General features: G+C 41.5%; 1 protein-coding gene across 3 annotated transcripts in view; it reads right to left on the reverse strand.

Moving 5' to 3' along the window:
- CDC14A (cell division cycle 14A) overlaps positions 1-15,788 on the reverse strand; it is a 184,429-nt gene extending 168,641 nt beyond the window's left edge. For all 3 annotated transcript variants that reach the window (XM_073810345.1, XM_019920029.3, XM_073810342.1), the window contains exons 1-2: positions 15,233-15,788; positions 14,349-14,439 (exon numbers count right to left, since the gene is read on the reverse strand). In XM_073810345.1, the coding sequence (XP_073666446.1) occupies positions 14,349-14,439; positions 15,233-15,281 (140 nt within the window). In that variant the 5' untranslated portion in view covers positions 15,282-15,788. The remainder of the gene's footprint in view (positions 1-14,348; positions 14,440-15,232) is intronic.
- Positions 15,789-21,472: the final 5,684 nt, after the last annotated feature.

The raw sequence follows: 21,472 nt of genomic DNA on the forward strand, positions 1-21,472 counted from the left end.
AGCATATAGAATGCAGGTCATCTAATTCCAGTTTCATACTAACCATTATAAGCCGACTTCAATTCCAGACTCAAAGCTATTCCTAACAATAGAGCCAGCTTAGCCACACGTACTTTTGGAAGCAACATGGTTAATGAACACACCTATTTCACCAAACAACATGAAAATAAATTGGTATACTCCAACAGCACAGGAAAAAGTAAATCAAATACAAACCTCGTCCTTAAGTTGATCTGCACTCTCCAATATGGCAGCCACTAGCCACACGTGGCTATGTAAATTTAAATTAATTGAAGTTAAATAAATTAAAAATTTAGTTCTCCCATCATATTAGCCCATTTCAAGAGTTCAAAAGCCACATGCGGCTAATGGCTACCAAGATGTACAATACAGATATATAACATTTCCATCACTGCAGAAAATGTTATGTGCTGATAGACAACACTGATCAAGATTTTAAAAAAAAGAAAGAAACAAAAAATAACAAACAACTAGAGAAATATAAATAAATAACTTATTTAAAATAACTAGAGAAATAATGAAGCACCATGAGTGAGGTATAGATGAAATGTTTAAGGACAATGTCCTTTCCTTTCAGGGGCCCACATTTTTTCCCAACAGTGAGATTAGGCTCTGGTAATTCTTGTCCCTTCCTGTTCAAGGGGGTCATAGTTCCAGAAAGCCAGTTTGGGACCTAGGACAGGAGAGGGTGGAAAAATAGAAGAGGACCTAGTCCCCACTACCCTTCACAGTCCCTCAAAGAGACAGTTAGCTCAGAGCATCAGATAGCTACAATGAAAGATGTATACCTCTATCTTGACCACAGCCCCAGGCTAAGGGTAGAAGAAAAACAAGCAATCTTAACCTAGAAGGTTTCTAACCTCACAATACCTTGAAGCTCAATGAGCCAGCGTTTATATCCTACAAAAGGAGGGATGGCTTTCAAGTCACACTAAGAAATTCAGTCAAAAATTTTGCACAGCCAAGAGCAATTTAGAACATGTCTTCAAAAGTCAAAATTGTCACAGACAAATATAAAGCCAACAAACTCTATCTTAAGGTCATTTTATATATCCTTTCCTTACAGTGCTTACAGTTCTAAAAATATATATGTATTTATAATATAGTTTTATATACATATAATTTTCTAACAAGCTAAATACATTTCTGAAAATGTCAAGAGCATTGAAGAAAAAATGGTCACAGCTGCTCACACCATGTTAGGTTATCACTGACTTAGATATAATAAAATGCCATGAACAGAGAAGACACCTTCCAACAACATGCCTCTTTGTAAGAAACTTCCTCACCAGAGGTGGGGAAAATGGAAACACATTTACAGGCCAGACCATTAGCTAGAGGGAAATGTTAAAATACAAAAATCAACTGATAACAATTGAAATAACTCAAATATGCTAAAAGGTATAAAATATGTACTTGAGCAACTTGGAACCAAGGTAGGAGAATAAAAGAATTGGGCTCAGGGCAGAAGAGGAGAACTGGAAAGTCATCAGCCTGGGGACAGTGAAAATGGAGAGGAGAAATGGCAGAGATAAGCCGTGTAGAGACACAATAAAGAAACCCGAGGGCTGAGTGGGCTCCTAAACCTGAGGTTAATGATACATGATAGTGTCTTCTCCATTGTGGCAATTCCCAGGAAGAGGCCTCCAGAGCCACAGTCAAGCAAGGGCCCCCGCTTTTTCTAGGGTCGGGGGGAAACTCGTCTCATTTGGACAAGGAAAACCATGGATATATTATTTTATTATTGCAGAGTACCCTGAGCTTCCCCTCTAAATGAATGCACGAATGAACAAATGAATAAGTATCCCTTATGTATATATAAATTTCCCCTTGTAAGGTTGGTAAATTATGGGTCAATACCTAGAATGAAACTCATGAATTAAGTGAAAAACAGTCAATCTGTCTTTTTTATTCAGTAAGTGTAAATAGCTAAAATCAAATTCTTCCCTGTTTTGATAGGAAAGAAATGAAAAGAATTGGAGTCCTGCAAGTGGGGAGGGAAGGAAAGATAGGGTTATCTTCTGGGGAGAATGAAGAAATGGGACCAGAGCAAATGTTTACCAGGGTCACCCACTACCCACAGAATTTAAGGGAAATAGAACTTGGGCCTAGAAGCCTTTCTGTTATACCCTACATGTCTAGCTCTTCTCACGAGATTTATGAAGTTTATGATGTATCATTCTTTTGTGTTTGGTTTTTCTAACAAACTCTAATTTAAGTGGGTCCATTCCTAGAGGAATCATTATTTAAAGCACAGTTGTACCTTATTCTACATATCAGAAGTTTCCTCTGAAAACTGTCAACTCCTCAGCAAAAAGATAAACTATATTCCAAGCAATACTCACTGAACAAAATTTATGACCACCTACTCTGAGCAAGGCACTACAAGTTAACATAATAATCAAAGAGTGCTGACAATACAAAAAAAATATGAAAAAATTCTGTAAGATCATTATAACGCACGCCAACTCTTCAAACTTTTTACCAGCACTGCTGACATGTTTCGTCTATTCATTCATTCACTCACTCACTCAAATATTACTGAAAACCTGCTGACTACCAGTCCCTACCCATAAGGAGCTCACCACCCAAAGATAGACAAGTAAACATAATTACCATTGATAAATGCTAAGATAGCAGTATCCTCCAAAGCACAGTGAGATGTGTGTGTATGTGTGTGTGTATGTACATATGTGCAAAATTTTGTTGAAATTAATCAGCACTGATCTCTGGGCTATACACTTCACCTAATATTTTCCCTATCACTAAAATATTATCAGCACCCCTCCAGTCTGATGATAAAGATCCTGTACATGGCTGAAACTCACAATGATCACATTTCAAAAAGGTCTCAAATGCTCAGCAAACATTAATCTAAGATCAAAGTACAAGTCTGAGTTTTTGCTCAAGTATAACAAACCACAGTCACATTGATGCCTACCTCCTAGGGAAGAGAGGCTAGACATCTAAGAAGCTTCCCGCTCCACATCAGTCACCTAGAGACTGATGGAAAACTAAAGACCATTGGGAAGCAAGGGGTTCGTGTCTCAACTTGATCCCTCAAAGTCCCTGGGCTGATGCCTTAGCCTCTCTGGGACTCCACATCCTCATCTATCAATAAAAATGCTGAATTAGATGGCTTCCAAAGTTCTTTCCAGCTATTATATTATATTATATTACCCTATCATATCACATTCCTAGCCATTATATATGACTATTATATATATTATATATTATAGTGTGTATATTACACATATTATATATATTATATATAATAATATACTATAGTATATTATTATATATAATATTGTATATATATTGTAGTGTGTGTGTGTATATATATATATATATATATAAATAAAATGGTCTAGATTGTCTATGACTCTAGTTATCCATACTAAACAAACCATTCAACAGTTCAAATGTTTCTCAAGGGCTGCTCGCCCTGTCTGATGCACTCTGCCCTCTCAGTGTGTTGGGTCTAGGTACAGAAGGCATTTTCCTCAGTGTCTCCTCAGAGAACAGAAAGATCCTCACAGCTTTCTTCCTTATATTCACTATGCTTTCTACATAGCCAGAAAACAAAGCCACAGTCCAGAGAGCGGCTTAATAAGGTAGGAACCTTCACATCAGTACTATTTACTTACCTACGTAAGGTAAGTAAATACCTTACCTTACGTAGGTAAGTAAATTTGTTGAGATCACAAAGGAAGGAGAGGATCCCAATATCAACTCTCACGCCTGTCCTTTGGTACATTATCTAGGTTTTTAGGAAAGTCCAGATACACAACTGGGAATATGAGGAACCCTTCTCCACTCACCACCTTATTAACCTGGGGCAAGTAGCAGGGCCACCTAAGCCTTCAGCTGCTGCTTCTGTAAAATGGGTTGCTGCTTTGCCTTAAAGCCAAAAGACAGACTAAATGATATCAAGGAACCTTCAGCACCAGGGTCTGTAATGCTGTAACTTCCCTCTTTGGAGCAGGTCAATTAATTAAAAACCCCACTGACTCTCAAACTAAGGTAAACAAAAGAAGACTTTTTCAGGAATGCACTGGCAAGATTAAAATTCACTCCCACAGAAACACTCTCAAGCAGTGGAAATTAACCCCTTTGTTTAATGGCAGGTATTGAAGGCAAGAGGGCCATGCAGACAGTATGCATGTGACTTTGGTAAAAAACAGAATGGGGACTGATCCCCTTTACACAAAAGACTAACCTTCCTCACATGTCATAAAGCAAGTGAGGTCCTGAAAAGGAAAATAATTACTCTAAAACCCAGCAATGATCACATTACCTCTCTAAGCTCTTGGAAATAAAACCAAAACCCTCAAACTTGTCTGTGAGGCCCAGGGTGATGCAGCCCCTACCTATCTCTCTTTGGGGCCTCATTTTGCACCATTTCCCCCATTTTAGTACTAGCAAGCTCCAACCAAGCTGTTTCTTTTAATTCTTGCCTCGGGCCCTTGGCACTTTACTCTCCCTGGCCTAATTAACACCCACTTATCCTCTAGGTCTCAGCTCCAGTCACACTTCCTCAGTGAATTCTTCTCTGATCCCTCCCCCACCTCTACCTCCACCTCCGTTGTCACCCCACTTCACACACATACACACACGCACGCGCCCACGCACACGCACCCCTTCACCCTGCAGGCCACTTTTCGTTGTTATGTGCTTCCAAAACCACAGGTCTTTCCTTCAGAGAACTTACAAAACAGTCCTATGTCTCAATATTTGATTAATGGCCTCCCAAAGCCTCACTGGACTATAAACTCGATGAGAACAGGGTTGGGTTAAAATTTGCTCATTAATGTCTCCCTAGGACCTGGCACAGAGATGACTGAGTAAATGAATGAAAGATTGACGTGGTTGGTTCATCTGCAAAAATACCGCCTTCTTCCATTTAATCCTAAACTATACACCAGGTCAAATCTGGGGAAAGATATCCGACATCACATTTTACTAGCTTTGGGTACAAAATTGAACTAAGTAGACAAAATTGACAAAAATAACCTAAAAAGGAAAGGGCAGTGAGGGGGATGGAGAATGGCGAGGTCATCCACCTCTCTAGAGCAGGGAAAGGTTGGGAGCACCCATCTCCACAGTCTCCCCCCGACCCGGCCTGCATCTTTATTACTGGCTTGCTCCCAATGTGACCTCCTCCAGAAGTAACCCCCAGTCTAAAAAGACTCACCCCAACTAAGCACCATCCCAACTCCTTTTTTGCTTAGCAGCCCCTTCAATTCTATCTGAGAGTTTTGCCAAGTTAAAATCATTCTAAACCTTTACTTTTGGGTTTTCTAGAGCTGTAGGCAATCTGCTATAGGCCATATAAAATAAAACACATTTGACACTAGTTAAAGCATCTGGCAGAACATGAAAGACGCTATTTTCAAGCCCACTATTCACAGCTCCCTAGAAAAGACCTTTTAACCCTTTTCTTTATCACACACTTAGAAAAAAATAAAATGCTTTTAGCATTTCAGATTAATTCAGCTGCAGACAATCAATAATTTGACTACCAGGACTAATGTAAATGCTGCATATATTCCACACTCTCTTAAAAGGACGATAAATGTATAGAATAAGAAATCAGTTATACAAGGATCCCCAACTCAGAAATCTCAATCTGGAATATAAGTGAGAATCACAAGTAAGCCAAAAAACAAAGTCACATTGCTTTTTCTAAAGCCTGTCACAAACCCATGCCCTTTAGCGATGTCTATAAAACACTCTCAGACTCGCTTGGAGTCTTTTTAGCCTTATTTTGTATAAAATGTGATATCTAGTTCCTATGCCCATAGTATATTAGACTCATCAGACAGATCATAGGCAGAAGGCAGCTATTGGCAGCTGGTACATTGATAATAATGTCAAAAGCTAACCCAACAGTATGCAACACCTAGAAAGTACTCATGGTAGTCATCATCAAAAACTGACTGAATAAATTAAAACCACTAAAAGACAAAAGACATTTAGCAAGCAGGCACCATCTGCTACATAAGCAGAGATCCCTTTATTCCTTAGGAGCTCCTAAAACTATCCCTGAATTACAGTGAAACTATACAACCAATGTATTCATAATAATAGAGTCTGAGTATTACAGAAAAAAAAGCAAATCATAATCAGTAAATTCTTTAACAAGGCAAAAATGTACATTCATTTTAGGAAGGTTTCCGTAAATTACAAAACTGCTTTGATATTTTAAGATGTGATTTTCTAACTCTTTGTAGAAGCTGCCCCAGTGAAATGCCACATTCTCAGACAAGACAAATGCATTACAAGAGTATATCCATCAAGGAGAGCAAATCTGAAATAAACCATCTTTTCCGGTTCTCAAAAGAAAATTAAATTTTATAAGAAAAGAAGAAGTCCAAACAAGCAAATTCTTTAATTTGTCAATAGGACGTGACCGTCTTTAAGACCAAAATATTAAACTAATAAATTAATAAATGAAACATTTTATTCAAAAACTCTAGTTCACACAAACTATTTTCCATAAAGGAATTCTCTATCAATCACAAGTAATCGTGATCCTTTATCAGATGTTTCCAAGTTGTCGAGGACCAGGACTGTTACATCCTTTAATAAATACGGCAATATATTTGATGGTTCTCATTCAACATCTGATTCTTTGGTGGTCCTGGAAATATTTAGGTGATTAACAAAACCAACTTTTTTTTTTTTTTTCTTTGTGGTATGCGGGCCTCTCACTGTTGTGGCCTCTCCCTTTGTGGGGCACAGGCTCCGGACGCGCAGGCCCAGCAGCCATGGCTCACAGGCCTAGCCGCTCCGCGGCATGTGGGATCTTCCCGGACCGGGGCACGAACCCGTGTCCCCTGCATCGGCAGGCGGACTCTCAACCACTGCGCCACCAGGGAAGCCCAAAACCAACTTTTTAAATGTAAAAAAATTTTTTAAAGAAACAATGAATTCCACGCTTAAGCCCAACTCAAATCAGTGAGCCAGAAAGGAACTTGAGATCAGCTGTCCCACCCACCTCCCCAGATTTTAAACAAGTAAATATCTAAATATCCAGAGCAGACATTGTCTATTTTCTGCTGAAAGATCACAAAACACAAAGACTCCTCGTCCACTTTCATTATAGACCCCCTTTATAGACCACTTTCATTATAGACCCCCCTTTTTTACTTCTCTTCGCCATCCCCAAAATAAAACAAGGCAACAAAAAAGGCAGCTCTTCCATCTGATTTACAGACGTGGCCTACTTTAAGGTGTCCCTTTCTCCCAATCACCCAAGTCAGAAACCTTGAACTTAACCTTCAATTCCCCCACCCCCTCATCTGGTCAGTCCCAAATACAGTCACTCCATCCTCTCTAGCCTCTCCCCCACCGGGCCTTTTTGTTCCCATTGCTACAACCATAAACCAGCCTGGCCACAGATAACAGACACCCCACCTCCCAGCCATGGGAGTATCTGTCCTAAGCAGAGCTCTGCTCCGTCTCCCTGTCATTCATAAACCAGCAGAAGTGAGATCCAAACAGCTTTCCATAGGCCAGTCCCCAACCATGTTTCCAGCCTCCCCTGTGACCTCTCTGCACTGCAAGTATTTTGCCTCACCTGACAGAATGTTGCTATTCCCCAACACTGAAATCTTTCTTTCTTTCCTCCTTCTTCACTCACTCATTCATTCAGCTAAAATTTCTTGTACACCATCTCTATGCCAGGCACTGTGCTGGGTATAGGGATACAGTGGTGAGCAAAAATAGGCAGTACTTGTCCTCACGGAGATCATAAAATTTACTCTTTTGCTCTTACACACCTTCAAAAGCTAGTTCAAATATCATAGCCTTTATATCTCTTCCTTTCTTAGATTTCGAATATGTACATTTACAGCTTTTGTCATATATTGCCTTGCAATGTATTGTTTCCACTTCCTTCTTTATGTATCTGTGTATCCCCAAAGCATTAGCACAGTGCTCTGCACCAAAATCTATCCCATCTAAATGTTAAGTTTTCTCTATTTCCAACCGCTTACAACTTTCTTTTAAATTTTGCTTTTTTCACTTCCCATAAAAATGTGTCGAGTCTTTTTTTCTTTTTCTTTGTTTTTTAAGCACGAAGGTGTATTAAGCTGTGGCTAAGTAAAGGTCATTTAATTTCAGCTTTGGAATGTGTTTATGAACTTACAAATGAGGACATCTGATGTCTTAGGGATCTACTTCAAACACAATAATGAAGCTGCCCTGTGGTGACTTGGCTGACAAAGAACTTGGACGGCAGACAGCTCCTCATTGGACTCTCGTACAGTCTATTCGGATCCCTCTCTCAGGCTGCCCTTTTAAGACTAGCCCTGTCAGTTTTAACCGAGTCCTCAGCACCTCTGTTAAATTTTGCATTTTCACCAGGCTTATCTCAAGCAAACTGAAAGAACTGAGTAACAATTTGTCCTTATGAAGAGCAGAGACTGACTACCCACTGTGAATGCCTAGGAGGTCAAAACAGCAACTATTTAATAAATCAATATCCTGAAAGTAACAGTTGACTCCAGTGGGTCACAGAATTAAGAACTGACCAGTGAATGTATACAGATATGTCTATTTCCTCATCACGTACACAGCATAGTACTCCTGTTTATGTGCACAGGTGTACACATACACAAGCACACGCCTAAAACTCATGCGTTCAAAACAGAGAGTGGAAAAAGTGGCCCTGAACAATACTGGGTTATTTCTGCAAGGTTAGGATGGGAGGAAGGAGAACTGGGGAAGAAAGTAGAAACCTATACCATCTTTTAAAAGCTAAAGAGTTTTCCAAGTTTTTAGGAGAATTCTATACAGAAATCATTACATCTTATGTTACACCAGTTAAGCAGCAAGAACATTTCACCAGACAGCCTGCAAAAAGTTTTCACAGGCTTATAAAAACTGGGCTTTTGTTCTCATCTCTCCTATTAATATATAATGATAATTAACTCAATTTACTTTCTCTCTCCTTTTTAGGCGGGGCAGTCCACTGAAAGGAGAAAAAGCAAAATTACACCCACAAAAGTGGAGCCGTGGAAAAACATTTTAATTACTATCATCACACATTCCCAGATACAGCCTGCACACAAATTTGTGCACACAACGTCAGCAGCACATTTACTGCCAAAGCCATCACCACCCAAGTTAGAAGGGCCACGTGAGCCAGGGAGGGGCAAAGCTGTTCTGCACCCTCCCCCCAACCAGGCTCAGGACAACTGGGAACTTGCTGGAAGCATAAGAGCAAGACTTCAGGGCAAATTTACTAGCTCAATGACCTTAAGCTCTACATAACCCTCTCTGGGCCTCAGTTTCCTTATCTATAAAGTGGTGATAATAATAGCACCTAACTCCTAGGGTTGCTCTGAAGATTGAGTTAGTGTGTATAAAGGATATAGAACATCGCCTGTCACAGGACTATAAATATCTGTCTATATCATTGCAATTTATAATGAAAGCTAAGGTACCAAATGATGGCCCTAAGGCTCTTATAAGATCACATATCTGTGTACGTATATATGTGCTTAGATGGCATTCAGCTGTCCGTTAAATAAACCTACTTGTTACACATTAAATTTAAAATAAAAACTGAAAAACCAAAAGTGTTTCTTCCTACCTCTATCTAACCTAAATATCCATTCCCACAAGTATTTCCGGGCAAGAGAAGTTTTTCTGTATTTCTCTCAAAGATGTCCTAGGCTCACATTTCAACTCACACCTATGCTACAGGCTACATAAAAGAAATCATTCTTCTATAAATTACTTATCCAAAAATTCCCGGTTGTATTAATATCAGGCTGCTTTAATAAAGTTTAAATGAAAATTGAACATTTTAAAGTATTTAAATCTTCAAGTTAGCTAATTAGTCCTCATTAGAGGCTGCTCATTCTTCCATGCTAAAACATTTGGTGAAATCCTTTGAATCGTTTCAGAAACTGCTTAATATTCAGTCCCCAGAGTATGACCATGAAGGGTTCTCTCCTGCATTTTCAATACCTTTCCTTTGCAAACACAAGGAGAGAAGAAATGAAAATGGACAAGACCTCTACACTCTCCTTTATAGCAAACTGGCTTTCTATGCATAAACATCCAACCCTATACCCATCACCATTAAGAGGGGCACACAAAGGTTATAATAATTAAAATATTTGATTTTGCTAACTTTTGAGCCAAAAAAAATTTGAGCCAAGTTATAAAAAGTAAGCCTCTCTTTAGATTACACGGCCCAATTCCAAAACCAAAGAACTAGCCTTTCTGGAGGGTTGTACATTATTTGCAGCTTAATCACATACAGACAAATCTTTGAAAGGCTCCCTTTTTATGGGGCTACTTTTTTCCCACAAGTGTGTTAGTCTATACGCTGATGTTAATTCTGATCTGTGAAATCATAAACCAAGGACAAATGTATGTTTATTATCAACCACATTTTACTAAAACTGCTCAGGCCTTTATATCAATGTGATAAATTCTGTTTAAAAATCAAGGAGAGGGCTTCCCCGGTGGCGCAGTGGTTGGGAGTCCGCCTGCTGATGCAGGGGACACAGGTTCGTGCCCCGGTCCGGGAAGAACCCACATGCCGCGGAGTAGCTAGGCCCGTGAGCCACAGCCGCTGAACCTGCGCGTCCGGAGCCTGTGCTCCGCAACGGGAGAGGCCACAACAGTGAGACGCCCGCGTACCGCAAAAAAAAAAAAAAAAAAAATCAAGGAGAAAATTCATACTTTCATTTCTAATAAACAGCCTGACCTCATAAGGCCACTTTGTTAAATTTTCTCCACCAGCTTCTCAGAAGGTTGCCATTTCAATCATAATGCACTAATGTCTCTCCATAGCTAAATAAACATCTGCACAAAACACAGCTGTGTCCAGAATGCCCACAGCCTAATATTTAAAGAGTCTACTTCCTGATTCAAAAATAATAGTTGCATTTCCAGGGTGATAATTTAGTCAGAAAGGCAGTATTTCACTTATACATTCAGCAAATAACTACACAGATACAGGGCTGTACAAGGCCCTGTGTGATTATGCATACTAATATTCCCCTTTCCTTAGAGACATGTACAATCTGATATGATAGTCAAGGTTTTCCTCACCATAAGCCGTCCTCCATAGAAGAACCCAGATATTACTCATCCTTCAGGGGCTTTACAGTCTCTCTCATTCAATACCTCCCTGAAGTGGAGCTGAAGAGATGGATTGCACCACTTCTGTCCCTCTCCCCTTTCTTCTCTCTCCTTCGGCATTTGTCCACCTCTTTGGCTGCTTATTTCCACCTCTTTCCCTTGCTCCTCTCATCCTGGTCATGCCTATGAAATACAGGCCTTGATATTTTTTCTTTCTTCCCAGAAATCACATCATTCTCAAGGCTTTATCATCTCTTTGTGGAAAATTCCCAAATTTAAGGACTTCAAATTTATGTGATATCCAACACTGACGTGCACATCCCTTAAATTCCTTAATTCCAACCTGACCAACACGGAATGCCTGATCTCCCCACTAAAGCCAATTCTTCTGCCCTACTTCTTATTTCAGTCAATGGTCCCAGCAGGTTCACCATGACCCAGGCTGTCTTAAAGACTTCTTTGACCCCTCTTTTTCCTCAGCACCCCACCAACCCACCCACCTGGTGTGTTCCCAAGTCACATGGATTCAGAGCCCTTCTTCCCACCACCATTGCCACCAGTCCTAATCTAGACACTTATTTCTCCCCACTGAACATTTCAGAATTTTTCTAGGTGGGCTCTACCTCCTCTCTAATCCATCTTAAGTGACGATAGCATCATATTAATTTTTTTAGAGAGGATATATGTACTCTGGAACCAGAGGGCTTGGTTTTAAATTCCAGGTCTGCTACTTCTTACTTCTGTGACCTTGGGCAAGTTACCTAACCTCTCTGTACCTTACTCTCATCGTTTGCACACTAAGGATGGTAATAGTAGCTGCCTCAAAACTGTTGTGAACATAAAAGAAATTAATAGTTATGGGGCACCTAGAACAGCATCTGGCATGCATTTAAATGCTCAATAAATGTTTGCCATTATTTGCAGTTAGCATAGGTCCAGTCATACCCTGGACTGCCCCCAGATCCTCAAGAGAGTCCCATGGCATACCATGCTGCATTCAATCTGCCCAGCTGACCTTTCAGCTTCCTATCACACAGCCCCACTTGAACCTGTACACACACCAGGCAAATCAGAGGTCTTACTATTCCCTGAACACACGCCAGAGCCTCCCTCCTCATCCTCACTGTTCCCACTTCTGGGATCTCTCATCTCATATCTCTGTCCATCCTTCAAGCCAGTCTTAACTCCTTCATGAAGCCTTTTCTGAACCCCTCAACCAGAAGTGCTCCCCAATGCCCATGAATTCCCCCCAGCACAGGGGTTATGTTACTCTATGGCAGTCATCTTTTCTCTCCGTCTCACTGCAGTCCTGTCTTTCTCCCTGCAGGTTTGGAGCTCCTTGAAGGTAACATATGCATCCATCATCTGTGTATTCACTACATCCTCTAGCCCTGTGAAATATGTTGAGGTGACAAAAAAATGGAGGTGTGGGTGATCAGAATCACAGCCACTACTGTGGCATAGTAGTTAGGCACCTCAAATAAAAAGAAATACACACTCTGCCCAGACTGGAGTCCTCATCATAGTTTTGAATGACATCAAAACTCACAATATAAATTGGATGGTCTCTCCAGCAAGTCTTTCTTTACAGGACACCAGAAATACAGTAGAATCAATATAAGAAGAATGTGGTTTGTAGCCCTATCCTAAAATACTAACATTAAAATCACACAAAAAATTTTCCTCATATATTAATAGTAGAATCAAAAAACCACTGACTACTGACTGTGTTTAGTTGACTAAATGTAATTTTCTGCTAGATCTACCATCTAGCAATCCCAAGAGAAGCAACTTAGACCTCAAGGCCTGGAGCTTGTTCAGTGACATATTAACTTCTGGCACATCACTGAAGAATTAAACATAATGGCATATACACAGTCCGTACCCTCGGACTCATGAGAGGTCCCCAAACCCTACACCCAGAAAAAGAGGGCGACAACAATGCACATTCCCAACAATAGAATGAACACTCCATAAACACTGCTGGCAGTGACATCATCCAGGTACCAGAGGTCAGAGAGCAGGCAGTGCAGTAGTCCATGCTATCTAGGAGCAGAGCTGTAATCTGACACCAGGGATTTAGACCTCTTTGCCCAGCAACTCTGGGCATTCATGAGCCGCTGCAAAGGGCTCTTTCATTCCCACTTTCACTTCAGCCATTCAAGGAGCATCCTGCTCCCAGCACCACTGAGAGAAATGTCCCGAAGACATCAGTTTCAAGAATCCCTATGATTAAGTGAAATTAAAGAATGTTTTCCCTCAAATAAAAGATATGCTCTTGAAGTCTGAGAATACTCTCACTCTTCCAATACCTGGTGGTACCCACAAATCCTTTGGCAGAACTGCCAAAATCCCTCTTAACATGACAAGTCCTAGGAAGCTTACTAAGTAACTATGGTTCATTGAACTATGTTCATTTAATTGCACGTTTGGTTAAGAAAACAAGGAAGTAAAATTAAATGTTTGTTAGAATATGCTGGACAACTCTGAAACACTAGCTCTTTTAATAAAAGGACATAATTATGTCAACTCAGCCTTCTTATTCCTTATTATATGTTGCTTTTATTAAGTAGAGATTTATCTCTCTTTAAGTTTTTACTATACTATACGATATCTTTTTCCTGTAGATCAATGGTCTTTCACAGAAAACAGTTCCCTACTTGTATCTTACACTCTCAAATCCTAATCCCACAGAGGCAGAGTAAACAAAGAATGTAAATTAGCACTCCTATACCACTTCCTCAAAGGCAAAAATAATAATACTGTGAAGCTTGGGGCACCCAAATAAAATAACTCAATAATTTACCACACAGATAAACTCAATACACACACTGCCCTGTACTCTGTAGGTGCTCCAATAAATACTCCATGAACTGATTCACAGGCCTGCTACAGAATCTGGCAAGGACAGAGGGTGCGTCTCCCTGGTCCTGCTCTGGGGAGTGTTAGGAATCTACGGTTGCAGTTTATTGTGGTGGTAGGAAGAACTAATATAGATAGAGGTCTAAAAGAAATGAGGTGACGATAGGTTCAAATTATGTTAACTTTCCCTGCACCTCTCCCCAAGCATCTGAGCCTAAAGAAATTGGATTTGTTGCTTGCACCACGGGGGGAAGGTGAATAAAACTGCCATAAAGGTGCACTGCATTTCCTCACCAAAGAGCCAACAAACTAAATGGTTGAGAAAAAAAAGAAAAAAAGAAAGAAAGAAAGAAACTTACTTTTCATAGACCAGCTCCTCATCGATGGAGAAATAGTGGGTATTTACTGTGCTTTTTGGTCTATTCCTTAAAGTAGCAAAATATAACCGATCTGAAAGACAAGTTTAAAAGACAGGAGAAAACATATGAGAAGTAGGGAAGCTGGGGGCAGGGGGGGTTGCTAATGCAACAAGATCAAAATAACAACCGCCACCCATTATTTAAAGACCCCATTAACACATGGAATTCTTGCAGAGCCCTGATCTCTCCCACAAAGCGACAGAGATCCAAGAGCATACCAGTTAGAGAAGCGAGAAGAGGGCCCGACTGAGAACTCAGCGGTGGGCAGAGCTCCCATATCCCCCTTGTTCAGGCCAGCGGGAGCAGGTAGAAGCTGAGGGTACCCGTAGCACTGGAGATGCAAGTTTGGTTCAGAAATGTCCAGACCTCAGCAGCTGCGGAAGGGGAAGGGAGAGGCCAGAGGCGAGCCTCTCCCCTGCAGCTCCGGAGACTTCAAGAAGAGGAAGGGAGGAGAGACGGGGTTTGTGTCTGGAGATGTCCCGAAAACCGAGTCCAGCAGTAGAAGGATAAAGGCAACCGAAAGGATCCGCACGAGCCGCTGCATGCAGGAGCCCGGGAGAGGCCGGCGCCGTCCCATTATCGGGCGGGGAGGCCTTCCGAGCGTGCTGCAGAGGGAACGAGGGACGCAAGAAAGACAGAGAAGCCGGAAGCAGGGGGTCCTCGGGGAGAGGATAGCACCGAGAGGGGACGAGAGCCCGCGCAGCGACCGCAATACGCTGGGGGCCCAGGAAGAAGCCGGAGACAGTGGTTGGGACGTTGGGGCGAGAAGTGAAAAGAGTTGGGGGCGACGGAGGGTTGGAGGATGCGGGGCGGCTGCTCCTCACCTTTCATGAACTCGCAAGCCCCGATTAGTTCCCCTGACTCCGCTGCCATCTTAAGCGAGATACGCACGGGGGAGGGCTGGGTCCTGGCCAGCTGAGGTCACCCGCCCCCGGGGGCTTCCCCACTGCCCAGGAGCCGGGAAGCTTGCTGTCCCGAACACCAAGCCCGCCCGAGAGAGGCAGCAGGCGCCGAGGGCGGAGGCGGCTGGGGGGTCAGCGCGCAGGGCGCCCCGGGGACATTCCGTGGGGAACCCGAGCACCCTCCGAGCGGGGCGCACACGCCCCGGTCTGTGGCCACTCCGCTTCGGACCCGGCTGCTGCCGCTGCTCCGCCGCCGCCGCCGCCGCGCCTGGGAAACGCAGACCAGCTCTCACGGCCGGGCAAAGTCTTCCCCCGGCTCCCAAAGGGATCATGGAGGAGGAGACTTCTGGCCCCGCTCGCGCCCGTGGCTACTCGTGCGGCAGCGGGCAGGACTCTGGTGCCCGCCGGCTGGCAGCAGCTGCTCCGGCTCCTCCTTCGCCACCTTCTTTCAGCAGCAACTCTTCCTCCTCCTCCTGCCCCTGGGTCCGCCCCCAGACCTTCTTCCCCGCCCTCCTTCAGCCCCCTCCACTTTCACGGCTCCGCGGCCATCCCTTAAAGGGACAGCGCCGCTCCTTTCTCCGCGCCCGCACCGCGCCCCAGTTACCAAGCGCCCCGCGGATCACTAAGAGCCGGTTGCTAAGGCTTTGTTGTCGTCCACCAATTGCTGTACAGGAAACGCGGTCCCGGGCCCTGAGGAGCCGGGCGGGGCCTCCAGACCAGAAAGTTATGAATGAAACGGTGGAGTTGGGAGTGGTCCCGGAGGGCACTGAAGCGGCTTCGCAGGCAAGAATGAGCCCGCGCCCCTCCGTTTTCTGCACGCACTTAGTCTTCTTCCTATTCCAGATTTTTCGTCTGTCTCTCTCATTCTCTACCTCTCTCTCCCCACTCACCCTTGTTCTTCTAAACTCTTGCATGCGCGCGTGGACACACACACACACACACACACACACACACTCTTAAAGCTCTCAGAACTCCGTGCCCCACCTTACCTATAGCTAATCTTTCAACCAACCCCCATCCTCACCACTGACAGACCTCTATCTTTACTAAAAAAAAGAAGCCCTACCTCCTAGCTCAGAAGAACACCTACTGGTTTCCTCTACACATATTGGACTCTGAATTAACTTGTGCTTTGTTCTCACTGGGTAAAATGTTCCCAGCCGGTTCCCCACGTCCTCTAATTTGGGTCGCCGCTGTGGGCGCAAAATCATCACAAATACGTAACCTTTATGTGGCTCTGGTCCTGGAGGGGGGCGGGGCGGAGGAGCGAGGCCAGCCGGGGGGCAGGGGAGGGAATAGGGGAGAGGGAAGAGGGCCACTTGTCCACGGGGAAAATTATCACAAAAGAATATCTTTACACAGTCTTAGCTGAAGCGCTGCAGAGAGTGGTTCATCTCAAAGAAGCCCTTGACTTGTTTCCGTGAGGCTTCTCGTACAGCTCGAACAACTTTAAAGCAGGGTGTCCTACCGGTGTGCCTAATTAGAGAGCAGTCCCTTCCATATGAAAATGGCGCTACAGACCCATCACCGGAAGAGCATGCGCTCTGAGTGGTTTCTCCAGAAACAGACAGGGATTTGTGCCAGCCTTCGGTTTCGCAGTCGTTTGTTGACCTCTTGGAGAAAGGGGGCGCGCAAGAGAAAGAGTCCACTGACTTTGAAGGACCGCTCTGAGGTCAGCAAGTAAAGCTCAATCTCTTGGTCTCAACCCGTTAGCTTTGCTGGCTCTCCAAAAAGCTAAAGAGCCCACAGAAAAATGATAAACGAATATTACTTAGATATTCAGAAAAAGTATTCTGAACATATCAGTAATTCTAATAGAACATGCCCTTGCAAGACAGTTAAAAGAAAACCTATCCTAACAACCAAATCTTTAAACTCTAAGGTAAGAACCATATAAATTTAAAGCTGGAAGAATCACTAAAGACGACCTCCTACCATCCCCTAATCTTCCCACGAGGAAAGACTATCTCAAAAGAGTTTTTAAAACCGTAAAAGTCCTGAAAATATGAGTTGTCATGAGTGTTCCACTCTGCTGAGATGCAGTCCATGTTTTCCAGGCCCCTGGCCATGGCTATGGAATTCTAAAGAATGAAGTATCTCTAAATGTATTGTCCACACTCAACAATTCTTCGAATTTTTTCTGATATTTACTCCCACAAATCGTGTGTCAACAATCATGTTAGCCAATTCATATTATTTTGTTGAAAAGTTCCAACTGAGACTTTATATGTGACAGTTATGGAAAAGCAAAGTGTATGAATGTCTCAGTAAACTTACCCACTTTGTTTAAAAAAGCTAATTCAATGATGGCAATCTATTTCCAAATTTTATGATGTGAAATTCGTGTAGAACCGAAATTCTCTTAACAAATTTCCTAACAACTTTTCATCCAAGTGTTGTATTAGAAAAACTGCTTTAGAAAAAGAAGCCCAGGTTCTCATTCAACGCATAAACTTTTAATTTTACTAAGTAAATAGACTAATGAAAAGAACTCTAAATCTATACGTTCAGAGAAGTCAGATTGAATTAAACACCTCTTGTTATTTTCTGAAATGAATTTACAAAAACATTTTCTTTCATATAATTCTCCTGCTTAGAAATTTTGGTCATGAGGAATGAATTATGACCTGAACAAACAGAAGTCCTTAAAATTAAGAACTCAAAATGAAAAAGTTTATTTTTCCTTAGCATATTTACAGTATGAGTATTACAATGAAATTTTTGAAGTTGTTAAGACTTTATAATGTTTTTTTGAAGCTCAATGAAAGGAAAATAAGTGATTGTCAGTATAATCAAATCTCTCTAAACCAAAATCTGCACAACCTAAATGGTATTAAAAAAATCCTACAAGAAAAATTATGAACAAGATAGTGCGCATACAGCACACATACATGTCAAGGTTCTAATGAGATCATAAAATACTATATTGTCTCAATTATCATGAGGTCAGAGTTCTTATTGGTTGTAGTTTCATAATAAAGGCATGACTTCACAGTCTATGGAAGAAGATATGGAAAAAACTTTCCAATCACTCAGAATAAATGTTAGGAACTGACTTTTATCTTAAACAACAATAAAGAATGGTGTTGCACACATAAAGAAAATACTAGGAGAATAAAGATTTCACTCAACTGCAGAAAGGGAAGGTAATGTTATACAGAGAAATTTAGTTAAGTATAGGGCTTCCCTGGTGGCGCAGGGGTTAAGAATTCGCCTGCCAACGCAGGGGACACGGGTTGGAGCCCTGGTCCGGGAAGATCCCACATGCCGCGGAGCAACTAAACCCGTGAGCCACAACTACTGAGCCTGTGCTCTAGAGCCTGCTGAGCCACAACTACTGAAGCCTCCTCCCCTAGAGCCCGTGCTCCGCAGCAAGAGAAAATACCGCAATGAGAATCCTGCACACCGCAAGGAAGAGTAACCCCCGCTCACCGCAACTAGAGAAAGCCCGTGCGCAGCAACGAAGACCCAACGGAGCCTAAATTAAATACATTTTTTTAAAAAAAAAGAAATTTAGTAAGTATAGAAGTGTCTCAAGTTTGAAAATGACAACATTTATTCTAACTCTGCAAACGTAGCTTGAATCCTGCCTCCAGTGCCCTGAGGGTCGTCTGCAGCCTATGCTCATGCACCTGGAGAGCTAGAAAACTCACTGCTAGAGGCAGCTCTAAAATATGTTGTCACCCTCTGGTTCTAATTCTGCTCCTTAAGGCTGTGCTGAACTCCCTTAGTTACTCTTGCATGTGACAACTCTTCAAAAATACAAAGGCAGCTCCCTTGGGCCACTTCTTCCCCCTTGGTATTTCCCAGATTAAAATCTCCATTTTCTTCAACCTTTTCTTAAATTACATGGCTTCAAGCCCTGCTGTCCAGTCACTCTCTTTTCCAATTTGTCTGCATCCCTCATAAACTGTGTCCCAGAACTGAATGCAGGCCTGTGGTGACCTGGTGTGACTAGTTCTGAGATCAGAAAAAAAAAGCACTGATGAAAATTCAGATGGGAACAAAAGCACTGAAAAACATAAAAGAACTAAGTTTTATTATTTAGTTGCAAAAAAAGAAATATTCTCTCGTTGGAAGAGGGGGGAAAAAGTTGCTCAGGATAGTCAAAGGCCTGACAGCTGTGATATTTACATATTCTATTCTTTTAAAATTATTTTCATTTCTCAGAATATCTGATTTTAACATGCGCTTTTAGTTGTTTGTTCAGTCATGATTATGTTATCTAAGCAAATAAAAGGGAATATATAATACATACTTTGAATTCTGTCTAAAAATCAATTTTCAGTTTAACTATGAACCAAGGGGCTGTAGAAACCTACACTGCTGAGTAATTTGAAATTCAAAGTAATTTGAATTGTTTAAATATTTTGATAAATTGCTTATATAATGCCAAAAATAATTTAAAGCAGCTTTTAGTAAAATATATATGCCAAAAAAGTCATTACAAGCCTGTCCCAATCTGATGAGAATGTATACAAAAGTGAATAATGGCAGAAAACAATTGAGGTTTATTATTACAGAATATTAGTATATTTTATATATTTTATATTATTATATATTATATTATATATTAATATATATTATATTGTATATTATTATATTATTATTATAGAGTATTATTATTATGGAGTATTATAATAGTATTTTTTAAATGATCATTCTTTAGTTTTCTTTTACAATTAAAGATACAGGGCTTCCCTGGTGGAGCAGTGGTTGGGGGTCCGCCTGCCGATGCAGGGGGCGCGGGTTCGTGCCCCGGTCCGGGAGGATCCTGCGTGCCGGGGAGCGGCTGGGCCCATGGGCCATGGCCGCTGGGCCTGCGCGTCCGGAGCCTGTGCTCTGCCACGGGAGAGGCTGCAGCAGTGAGAGGCCCGTGTACCACAAAAAAAAAAAAAAAAATTCAAATCCAGAATGAGAATTCTGCCCTTGCTTTTCAGCTCGTCTACTCTGCACTCATCCTGTTTGTAAAAACAACCTTCCCAGGACATTATTGTTCTCCCCTGTTCCTGTCAGTATCTGATTCAGGAAGCTTCCTTGAAAAATAGGGAAGAATGGGGTTTTCTACTTTATTATCATCACTGCCAAATATGTTATACATGGATTGTTGAAAATCTGAGTGCAATAAAAGGAATAGTAACCCCCTCCAGCAAAAAAAAAGTCATTACAGTACAAAAAGAACACCAAAAATTTGTATACAACATGACTGCCCACAGATGCTAAGATCCTGGCCTGACCCAGCCATATTCTGCATCACACTAATTCTGTTTAAGGATTTCAAGCCAGAATCAAAGACAGTAAAAACCAGAAGGGACCTGGAAGATCAGCTAGGTCCAGTTTTCACAAAGACTCCATGGAGTCTAAGGTAGCAAGAGACCCCACGTGGGGTTGGGGGTGGAGAGGGAAAGATGAGCAGGCAGGACTTTTACAAAATATTTCATTTGTAAAAGAGTATGTGTCAAAACAGAGGAAAGAAAAGAGAAGAAACTGAGGTCCACAGTTGGTAATCAATTTTCCAAAGTTATGTAGCTTATTGGTGGTAGACTCAAGACCAGTATTCATTATTTTCTCTAATACCAGCAATCTTTTCTCAGTTTTCCTCTAACTTAGCTTATCTAACATTGTTTAGTTCATAGGTTCTGAAACTTTTGAGATGATAAAGTATCAAGCAATATAATGTATATTAATAATTTTTTCTTCAAAATCTTAGAGAAAATGATTTAAACTCAGAATGAAAAAATAAAAGATGCTTCATTATCTGCCGCTGCTATTATTGTCATGTGGCTTCTATAAAAATCTGAATTATTTTCCCCTCCTGTGATTTATTAATAGTATACCAGAGTTCTACAGAACATAGCTTAAGAAATACTGTTTTAGTGAACATTAAATAAAATAATTTGATAACCATCTTATCCTTGACTAGTGCAGCCAGGAAAGAATGATGTAGTTTTAGAAAGTAAAAGAAAGTTCCATGGGCAGGTCAGTATACATATGATTGCTCAATTTATTAACCACTTTGCTACATTTTTCAAATAGGCTAAAATGCGGTTTTTAAATTTACATAGTTTATCCATCTGCATTTGTCTGTCATTTCTATACTCTTTTCGGAGAAGAAATGAAGAAGTGAACATTTTTTTCTCCAAAAATATATAAAATAATATT

This window comes from Tursiops truncatus, chromosome 1, assembly GCF_011762595.2.
Source record: "Tursiops truncatus isolate mTurTru1 chromosome 1, mTurTru1.mat.Y, whole genome shotgun sequence".
Classification (NCBI taxonomy): Eukaryota; Metazoa; Chordata; class Mammalia; order Artiodactyla; family Delphinidae; genus Tursiops; species Tursiops truncatus.